Source organism: Anguilla rostrata, chromosome 14 (genome assembly GCF_018555375.3).
Source record: "Anguilla rostrata isolate EN2019 chromosome 14, ASM1855537v3, whole genome shotgun sequence".
NCBI lineage: Eukaryota > Metazoa > Chordata > Actinopteri > Anguilliformes > Anguillidae > Anguilla > Anguilla rostrata.
The window spans coordinates 32,255,103-32,266,110 of record NC_057946.1 but is presented as its reverse complement, the minus strand read 5'-3'; the positions used below and the strand labels follow the sequence as shown (position 1 = coordinate 32,266,110).

General features: G+C 51.8%; 1 protein-coding gene across 1 annotated transcript in view; it reads right to left on the bottom strand.

Moving 5' to 3' along the window:
• Nucleotides 1-11,008, bottom strand: part of LOC135239608 (membrane-associated phosphatidylinositol transfer protein 2-like) — an 88,903-nt gene that overhangs the window by 13,702 nt on the left and 64,193 nt on the right. Inside the window, exons 13-17 of the mRNA XM_064308403.1 lie at nucleotides 10,245-10,364; nucleotides 9,601-9,806; nucleotides 6,340-6,515; nucleotides 1,661-1,825; nucleotides 1-13 (exon numbers count right to left, since the gene is read on the bottom strand). The exon at nucleotides 1-13 is cut by the window's left edge and continues 245 nt beyond it. Coding sequence (XP_064164473.1) covers nucleotides 1-13; nucleotides 1,661-1,825; nucleotides 6,340-6,515; nucleotides 9,601-9,806; nucleotides 10,245-10,364 — 680 coding nt within the window. The remainder of the gene's footprint in view (nucleotides 14-1,660; nucleotides 1,826-6,339; nucleotides 6,516-9,600; nucleotides 9,807-10,244; nucleotides 10,365-11,008) is intronic.

The window sequence follows — 11,008 nt, the reverse complement described above, 5'->3', positions numbered from 1 at the left end:
TGGCATGTTTGTGCTATGAGACAAAACAAACAAACAAAAATACAAAGAAAACAGAGAACAAAAGAGGGGGAAATTAAAAGGCATTAATAATCAAGGAGAAATTAATTTTTTAAAAATGTTACCAGGTTCAGCAGGTACCCAGCCGACCTGGAAACATTAGAGATGGTGCCAATGAAGCTTAAATTAAATATAAAATATTTTATCAGGGAGCTAAGCCTGCAAATGAACATGGGCAATCAGACTTTTTCAAAAATGTAACTTTTTCTTACATTTCCAAACATAACTGAACCGTAAATAAAAAGTTTAAAGTGAAATGAACCTCATAAATATTGCTGTAAACCATTCAACTCCAACTTGAAACAGCACTGACACTCAATCCATCAAAAGCAGAGGGTACCCATGAAAGAATGTGGCAAAGTTCCTGTCTTCAATCTAGGAGACTTGCCTCTTGTCCGTTCTCTTAGTGACCAAGCGGCTCGAGAGTTGGCAGTGACCTTTATTCACCCACTCACTGGCGAGACCTTCATTCTAATGCCAAGCTGAGAAAAGTCCCCATAAAGGGGTCCACTACAGCAGCCACAGTCACCAAAAACACCGCATGCACAAACAGTGGCTCAGAACAAGGACATACCCTGTCTGGGTCAACCTGTAGGACCCCCTGACTGACATTCGTCCATTCTGATTTCCACTGTGCCACTATGTGTGTAGTATGAATCCCACTCTGGGTCTTACACTATGTGTGTAGTATGAATCCCATTCTGGGTCTTGCACTATGTGTGTAGTATGAATCCCATTCTGGGTCTTGCACTATGTGTGTAGTATGAATCCCGCTCTGGGTCTTACACTATGTGTGTAGTATGAATCCCGCTCAGGGTCTTACACTATGTGTGTAGTATGAATCCCACTCTGGGTCTTACACTATGTGTGTAGCTGAACTTACTGTTGGCGATGTTGGAGACAGTGTAGCTGAACGTACTGTTGGCGATGTTGGACACAGTGAAGCTGAACGTACTGTTGGAGATGTTGGACACAGTGTAGCTGAACTTACTGTTGGCGATGTTAGAGACAGTGTAGCTGAACGTACTGTTAGGGATGTTAGAGACAGTGTAGCTGAACGTACTGTTAGGGATGTTAGAGACAGTGTAGCTGAACTTACTGTTGGCGATGTTAGAGACAGTGTAGCTGAACTTACTGTTGGAGATGTTAGAGACAGTGTAGCTGAACGTACTGTTAGGGATGTTAGAGACAGTGTAGCTGAACTTACTGTTGGCGATGTTAGAGACAGTGTAGCTGAACTTACTGTTGGCGATGTTAGAGACAGTGTAGCTGAACTTACTGTTGGCGATGTTAGAGACAGTGTAGCTGAACGTACTGTTAGGGATGTTAGAGACAGTGTAGCTGAACTTACTGTTGGCGATGTTAGAGACAGTGTAGCTGAACTTACTGTTGGCGATGTTAGAGACAGTGTAGCTGAACTTACTGTTGGCGATGTTAGAGACAGTGTAGCTGAACTTACTGTTGGCGATGTTAGAGACAGTGTAGCTGAACTTACTGTTGGCGATGTTAGAGACAGTGTAGCTGAACTTACTGTTGGAGATGTTAGAGACAGTGTAGCTGAACTTACTGTTGGCGATGTTAGAGACAGTGTAGCTGAACTTACTGTTGGCGATGTTGGACACAGTGTAGCTGTCGGCCATTCCGGAGACCTGGCTGGCGATGCTGGCCTCGCTGGCCCGCCGCGGCCCCCGGGTGTGGGAGGCGCTCACGGGGGAGGAGGGGAACGAGCTGTCCAGGAAGACTCCGCCGTGAGCCTGAATAACGTCCGCTATCGAGCCAAGACAAGGAGACCACGTCAGGCGCACTCTCCACAGGGGGGGCGAGGGAGGGATGGAGGGAGAGAGGGAGAGGAGGAAGAGATGGGGTGGGAGGATGAGGATCACGGCTGGGGGGGTGGGGCACGATGGGACGAGGTTCGGGCTGGCGAGACGCGAAGCCCCGCCCGGATCCGATTCCCCACCCCAGCCGCGCGGGAAGGCATGGTCACAGTCGCGGTCCCGAACCCTGGCCCTGCAGAGCGGCAGAGCTGCTGGCTCTCATTTCCTCCTCAACATCAGTGACCAATCAGATGCAAGGAAGCAGGGGAGGCGAGTCAGCCGCTGCTTTAAGAGATTAAGAGCCGAGTTTCGGTGAAGCCAGAAAGCCCGGCGGCTCTCCGGACCAGGGTTCAGGGTTCAGGACCGCTGGGTCACAGGGTCCCGCTGAGTACAACACCGCGCCGGCGGCGTGTGCACCGACCGCGCGGCTCTCTCCGCGTGCCGCGGTTAGCGTGTTCCCCAGCGCCGCCGCGACTCGGCCGCGACCAGCGCTCTTGCGGTTCTGTCGCACCGCGGCGGCGACTGGGTTTTTGTTGGCGCGCTGAGCGCGGTGTGCAAATTCAACACGCGCGGCGGTGCAGGGGCGCGTGGCGGTGTTCTACACAGGGGACCTCTGCACCTCTCTCAGGGGGTGCACACACACAAACCCAAAACACGGGATATGCTGTGGAAGCACAGATCCAGGGTCAGTCGGATTTCATTGCCATAATGGTTTGAGGTAATGATAAGAGTTTGCTTAGCTGGATTCTGGATCAGTTCCTGGATCTACCAAGAGCACATAGGGACACGCTTTTGTTTAGGCTTACACACATCCTTCCCCAGGAAAATACTCTCACAGGCTGAAGAACAGCAAAAACAACTCAACAGTAAAAATGCAGAATTGCATTGCCCAGGACACAAAATCATTCGCTGGTGACTCAATAGGAAATCATTTCAGATGAGTAGGCTAAGCGTACTGGTGGTCCCGGTATCTTCACTGAAGACACTTGGCGTTTGTTGTCATTGTTCCACAAAGAATGACTTATCATTTTCATAAAGAATATCAGATATAAAAATGTTACGTTATGTATAGCGTTCTGAATCACGTTCTAAGAGCTCATATTTTTACTACTTAAGTTATTCGCTTGAAAACACAAGCAGGAAATGAGTTGCTCATCTCTGCGATGACGCGTCTTACTTTTTTGCACTTTTAACAGTTTTCGTGGACGAGATGGAGCTGGACACAGGCCCTGTGCCATCCTGAAAGAGCCACAGACTTTCTGTTTGAGCTCCAGAGAACCGTGACATCTGAGTAACGGTGACATGAGGCCTTCACACATGGCGGAGGAGCCGTGAACACAGACAGACCGAGCGAGCGAGCGAGCGAGAGGACGCGGGATTACAGGGTCGTGGAGCGACGAGGGGCGAGCGGTTCTGACGGGTCCAGGCGCGGGTCCTTCACGAAAACACCACAACAGCCCCTCTCCAGAAACTCTGGGGGGGGGCAATGGCTATGGGGCAATGGCTATCAGTCAAAAATGAGTGATATTGACCAATGATATTGTTCTTAATTGATGTTTATTTCCTGCCAATAAAGCATCTTGGATTACAACTTGAATTTGGATTTGAATTTGATGATCAGTTTGGTAAAGGGAGAGGTTACTCTGTTTGATTTCGCTTTAACACCCCGCAGACGAGGGGACCCCAACCTGCTCGGGACAGAACCGGTGCCAGAACTGAGAGAAGCAAGGAAACAGGCAGGGGGGGTTCCAGGATGGGGGGAGGTGGGGTTTGGGGGTGCATCATTCCCGCATATCTCTGCCGGGACATGTGGGATTAGGGCAGGAAGTGGTGGTGGGGGGGGGGGGGGGGCACACGGCACATGGCACATGGGACTCTACACACAGACACACACGTGTGATATGGGGGGGTTCGGGGGGCAAACGGGGGTGGGGGGGGGTGAAAAACAGGAGAGGCTACACACTCTCGGCCGCGGAGAGGGGCGCGGCCTGCCAGTTTAGGACCGGGACGGGGATGGAGGTCTCGCAGATGCCCTCCTGCTGGTAGCGCAGGGGGGGGGCCGTCCCACACTCCAGCAGGAGCTGGGGGTTGTTCTGGACCGTCTCCACTGGACGCCGGCAGGTGGGTGGGGGGCAAGAGGGAGGGGGCACCAGGGTAAGGGGGCGGGGCACCAGAGGAGGAAGGGCAGGGCAGATTGGGGGTGTGGAGGGGGCGGGGGCGGAACAGATTTGGGATGAGAAATAGACAAAGAACAGACATGTACCCACACAGATTACAAAACCTGAACAGCAGGGAAAGCCCAAGAACCCTATCAGATAAGACACATCTCCAATTCCACAGAAAAATGGAGAAATATGAGATTGGGGGGGGGGGGGTGGTTATGGTTAGGGGACTTAGGTCAGAGGTCTTTAGAGTTGATTCTTTGGCTGCTCTTTCATCCTCATAATAAGGTAAAGATTAATGCATAACACTAACTGATAAGCATGAGTAAATATTACACACAGGAGTATGTAGATGTATCAACAAACACCAATACAATAACACGACTGCAGCAGCATGGAATATGCAGACACGTGATAAGCATGAACTACACTGTATACTGTGTGTTCGCTAAACATTACTTTGGCCTCTTTTAGGTTGAACTATCTAAGACACAGAGAGCCAGGGTTCCTGCAGCCAAATGTCACGACAAATCATAATCACCAGATTATTTTATATAATTCCACTTTTTTACAAGATCTGTAGCCTTTAGTGACCTTTGGTCAGGTATCTGTTTAAAGTGATTCCTCTTTGTAAATGTCCCACATCTACCTCCACCTGTCTCAGGTGTGCGTGTGTGTGTGTGTGTGTGTGCGCGCGTGTGTACCTGTACGTGTTTATGTGTGTGTGTGTGTGGTATGTTTGTGGTATGTGTGTGTATATGTATGTGTGTGTGTGTGTGTGCGTGTGTGTATGTGTGTGTGTGTATGTAGTGTGGTGTGTGTGTGTTGTCTGTGGTGTGTGTGTGGTGTGTGTTGTGATGTCCTGTACGTGTTGTGTGTGTGTGTGTACGTGTGTGTAGTGTGTGTATGTATGTGTGTGTGTTGCATGTGTGTGTATGTGTGCGTGTGTGTATGTGTGTGTATGCGTGTGTGTGTGTGCACGTGTATGTCTGTGGTATGTGTGCGTGTGTCTCTGTGTATCTGTCCGTGTGTGCGTGTGTGAGTGTGTGGATGCAAGTGGTGTTGCATGTATGTGTTGTGTATGGAGAGAGCATAAGCCGTCCTCGCAGAGTACCAGGTGGGGAGTTCGTCCCAGAGGGTGTAGGGTGCGTAGCGGGTGCATCGCAGGGGGGCGGGTGGAAACTTCCTCCCCAGCAGGGGCTCCCAGGGGAAGCGCGGACGGGGCATCTGAGGGGTGGCAGCAGGTGAACTCTTCTCGCAGGCCCAGGCGAGGCTGGGCCCTGGAGAGGTTTACACCAGCTCAGAGGTGCAAGCTGGTCCATAGGAGACAACAGCTCAAGAGCCCTCCCAGACACATTACAACCACCTCCGCTGCACTCCTGTTCCCATCCAGCTTCCTGTCCTGGTCAGTCCAAGAGCACCAGCACAAAAGAGTAGCAAGAGAAAAAAAAAAAAATAAAAAAAAAACACCACAGAAAACAATTCTGCTGTTTCTAATAGTGTCTGAACCAAGGGAACACTGCCCTTTGACCACAGATTTCCTTTATGTTTTGTTTTTTGCTCTAAGTTTGGGTGCGTAATCACTTTTCGTGCTTCTCAGGAGGGTTCCTCAGCTCCTCTGTACTTCCTCCTTCGCCTCCTTTGTGGGAAAGGCTTGCTTACTTTGGCACACATGCCTCCGCCAGGGATTCAGGGGCTTTATTATTTTCCTCTGAGTTCATCCCAAAATGGACGTTCAGGGACAGCGGATCGCCTCTAACGTGGGGACCCCCTTCCTTCATGTCAGCGTGGAGCCCTGGGGAGACGGGACCACATCTGCAGGCTGAGCCCCAGCTCCCACAGAGACTGGTCTACATGCTCAAACGCTGCAGCTGGGCACGCACACCAGGGGGCGCTGTTTCACGGGGGGTCTCCTCCTGACCGGACTGTCTGCTTGGGTTGTTCCGTCCTGTGGTTTTACAACTTTACAATTCAGTCATCTGGCAGCTGCTTTTAGACAAAGTGACTTACAAAAGTTAATTTAAACAGGCTAAGTGGGTTTTTTTTTCTGATTTAAAATTATTTCTTGCAGTCCAGGAGCAAGTGCATCCCTGTTTCCACCACTTCTGGCTTGCTGGGACCACATAAACGTTCCTTTTTGGGCAGCCATGACTATTTGTGTCTATCGTCTTTAACTGTAAAAGTGCTTCACTGAGCGTGTAGTTGGTCAGAATCTGTCTCTGACATTCTTTCCCTCTGTCTCTATCTCTCTCACTCTCTCTTTGTCTCTCTCTCTCTCTCTGTCTCTGAAGATGAAGGCTCACCGTCCAGTGTGGGAATAACAGTCTTCCTCAGTGCGAGGACCAGGCCCAGGGGCGAGCCGAACAGGAAGAAGTCGGACACCTCGAAATCCAGCTTCCCGAGGGCGCCCCCCTCCAGCATGGTGCTACTGCTGGACCTCCTGGACCCCGGGTCGTTCCGCAGGACGCTGGAGTGCAGGCTGGGACAGACAAACGGACACAGGTTTACTGCCCTGAGGCTGGGACGGACAAACAGACACAGGTTTAATGCCCTGAGGCTGGGACAGACAAACGGACACAGGTTTAACGCTCTGAAACAAGACCAGACCCCAGGCTGGGACAGACAAACGGACACAGGTTTACTGCCCTGAGGCTGGGACAGACAAACAGACACAGGTTTACTGCCCTGAGGCTGGGACAGACAAACGGACACAGGTTTACTGCTCTGAGGCTGGCGAAAAGACAAGTAAGCTAGACTACAGACCGGTTTACTGCCCTGAGGCTGGGACAGACAAACGGACACAGGTTTAGCTAGGCTGGGACAGACAAACGGACACAGGTTTACTGCTCTGAGGCTGGGACAGACAAACAGACACAGGTTTACTGCCCTGAGGCTGGGACAGACAAACGGACACAGGTTTACTGCCCTGAGGCTGGGACAGACAAACGGACACAGGTTTAATGCCCTGAGGCTGGGACAGACAAACGGACACAGGTTTACAGGCTGGGACAGACAAACGGACACAGGTTTAACGCTCTGAGGGTAGGACAGACAAACGGACACAGGTTTACTGCCCTGAGGCTGGGACAGACAAACGGACACAGGTTTACTGCCCTGAGGCTGGGACAGACAAACGGACACAGGTTTACTGCCCTGAGACTGGGACAGACAAACGGACACAGGTTTACTGCCCTGAGACTGGGACAGACAAACGGACACAGGTTTAACGCTATGAGACTGGGACGGACTCCAGGCTAGGACAGACAAACAGACACAGTGGTTAATGCCTGTAGGCCGGAGAGCCAAACGGACACGGATTACTGCCCTGAGGCTGGGACAGACAAATGGACACAGGTTTACTGCTCTGAGGCTGGGACAGACAAACAGACACAGGTTTAATGGCCTGAGGCTGGGACAGACAAACGGACACAGGTTTACTGCCCTGAGGCTGGGACAGACAAATGGACACAGGTTTAACGCTCTGAAACAAGACCAGACCCCAGGCTGAGACAGACAAACGGAAACAGGTTTAACGCTATGAGGCTAGGGCAGACAAACAGACACAGGTTTACTGCCCTGAGACTGGGACAGACAAACAGACACAGGTTACTGCCCTGAGGCTGGGACAGACAAACAGACACAGGTTTAACGCTATGAGGCTAGGGCAGACAAACAGACACAGATGACAGGTTCAATGCCCTGAGTTAAGGCCAGGCTATGATGGCCAAACCATGTGAACTGGGGCGAAAGACAGACAGACAGACATACAGACAAAACGAGTAGAACAGCTTAATGAGGAGAAAGAGAAACACACACATTCATTCTGGAGAGGCTAAACTTGCATACGGACACACATCGCTGTTCATAATGAGCAGATGCTGTGTGAGATTTATTCTGGGCGCTCTTTTACTGGAGCCTACCCAGAAAGGGGGGGGGGGGATGATTCACTGCCAAAATTAAAGGACTGTCCCATGTAGAGCCACAGGGATGTACCTCACAGGCTAATGAATGCCCTCTAGAGCCAATCAATAACAGCCAAACTGAAATACCCCCTCCTGTCACTAATGACTCTCCGAGGAGCTTCCCTGAATTTATAAACAGTTAAATGCATCCAAATAAAATGACTTTTATTCTGGAATCTCCAGTGTAAGAGTGCTCACCAAAACTAGACAGAAATAACAAACAGGGACTCAGAGTGGAGATAAATGTCAGTGTGGGATACAGGTGTGCAGTCTGGGCAGGGTTAAAGGTCAGGGTGGGGTACAGGTGTGCGGTCTGGGCAGGGTTAAAGGTCAGGGTGGGGTGCAGGTGTGTGGTCAGGGTGGGGTAAAAGGTCAGGGTGAGGTACAGGTGTGTGGTCAGGGAGAGGTTAAAGGTCAGGGTGGGGTACAGGTATGTGCTCAGGGCGGGGTTAACAGTCAGGGTGGGGTTAAAGGTCAGTGTGGGGTACAGGTGTGTGGACAGGGTGGGGTTAAAGGTCAGAGTGGGGGTACAGGTGTGTGGTCAGGGCGAGGTTAAAGGTCAGTGTGGGGTACAGGTGTGTGGACAGGGCAGGGTTAAAGGTCAGGGTGGGGGTACAGGTGGGTGGTCAGGGAGAGGTTAAAGGTCAGGGTGGGGGTACAGGTGTGTGGACAGGGTGGGGTTAAAGGTCAGGTGGGGTACAGGTGTGTGGACAGGGCGGGGTTAAAGGTCAGGGTGGGATATGGGTGTGCGGTCAGGGTAGGGTTAAAGGTCAGTGTGGGACATGCGTGTGCGGTCAGGGCGAGGTTAAAGGTCAGTGTGGGGTACAGGTGGGTGGACAGGGTGGGGTTAAAGGTCAGGGTGGGGTACAGGTGTGTGGACAGGGCGGGTTAAAGGTCAGTGGGGGTACAGGTGGGTGGACAGGGCGAGGTTAAAGGTCAGGGTGGAGTACAGGTGGGTGGACAGGGCGAGGTTAAAGGTCAGGGTGGGGGTACAGGTGGGTGGACAGGGGCGAGGTTAAAGGTCAGGGTGGAGTACAGGTGGGTGGACAGGGCGAGGTTAAGGTCAGGGTGGGGGTACAGGTGGGTGGACAGGGCGAGGTTAAAGGTCAGGGTGGAGTACAGGTGGGTGGACAGGGCGAGGTTAAAGGTCAGGGTGGGATACAGGTGGGTGGACAGGGCGAGGTTAAAGGTCAGGGTGGGATACAGGTATGTGATCAGGGCAGGGTTAAAGGTCAGGGTGGGGTACAGGTGTGTGGTCAGGGCGGGGTTAAAGGTCGGTGTGGGGGTACAGGTGGGTGGACAGGGCGAGGTTAAAGGTCAGTGTGGGGTACAGGTGTGTGGACAGGGCGGGTTAAAGGTCAGGGTGGGGTACAGGTGTGTGGACAGGGCGGGGTTAAAGGTCAGTGTGGGGGTACAGGTGTGTGGACAGGGCGAGGTTAAAGGTCAGGGTGGGGGTACAGGTGTGTGGACAGGGCGAGGTTAAAGGTCAGGGTGGGGGTACAGGTGTGTGGACAGGGCAGGGTTAAAGGTCAGGGTGGGGTACAGGTGTGTGGTCAGGGCGGGGTTAAAGGTCGGTGTGGGGGTACAGGTGGGTGGTCTCACCTGGACAGGAAGGCCTGGTGCTGCTTGATGGTGTCCAGCTCGTAGGTGGAGGAGTCGCTGCGTTTGCGGGGCAGCTGTTTTCGGGGGTCGTCGGGCGCCCCACAGCGCGGGATGTCGATGTTGCTGCGGCTCAGGTGCCTGCTGCCCTCCAGAGGGGAACCGCCCGAGCAGTTTATCACGATCCCGGGGGACAGCAGGTCACTGTCCTGCACAGGGGACAGACAGGGCAAAGCGTCACAGGAGTGTGTGTGTGTGTGTGTTGTGTGTGTGTGCATGTGTGTGTGTGTGTGTGTGAGTGAGAGTGTGTGGGGGTGTGTGTGTGTGAGTGAGAGTGTGTGGGTGTGTGCATGTGTGTGTGAGTGTGTGTGTGTCAGTATGTGTGGGTGTGTGTGTGTGTGATGGAGTGACTGTGATGTGGGAGGGGTACCCTTTGGGAATTGCAGAAAAGGGGTGGAGCTACAGGACAAATGGGAGGGGCCACTGTAAAGTGGTCAGAAGCAAAGGAAAAGGAGGAGGAGTCACTGTGAAGACAGACAGATAACAGAAAGGGGTGGGGCCACAGCAGGCTGGGGAGGCTGGAGGGACAAATGTGGAGATCTTGGGCGGGGTCAGAGCAGGACAGGCGGAAGTGGGCGGGGCCTCACGTGTGTGCTCGCCACACTTCCGCGGCGGCTGCTGTTCTGGCTCTCAGACACCGGCTGGCAGCTGCTGCTCAGAGCGTCAAAGCCCAGGATCCCGCCGACGCAGTCGCCAATGAGACACACCTACGCCAGCACAGACACAGCCTTACGCATCACCAATACTCTAAACAAACAGTACATTTAAGATCTGATACACCAGCACACAGACACAGCCTTACGCATCACCAATACTCTAAACAAACAGTACATTTAAGATCTGATACACCAGCACACAGACACAGCCTTACGCATCACCAATACTCTAAACAAACAGTGCATTTAAGATCTGATACACCAGCACACAGACACAGCCTTACGCATCACCAATACTCTAAACAAACAGTGCATTTAAGATCTGATACACCAGCACACAGACACAGCCTTACGCATCACCAATACTCTAAACAAACAGTACATTTAAGATCTGATTTCAGACTGCAGTCTAAACTACACCAGCACACAGACACAGCCTTACGCATCACCAATACTCTAAACAAACAGTACATTTAAGATCTGATACACCAGCACACAGACACAGCCTTACGCATCACCAATACTCTAAACAAACAGTACATTTAAGATCTGATTTCAGACTGCGGTTTAAACTACAAACACAAAAACTAGAACAAAATAAAATGAATGCCAACAAAATAAGATTAAAAGATCAAAAAAACTACAGTACCACCTGCTCAAATATGACCTCAAACAGGTCCTTTCTGAATATGGGA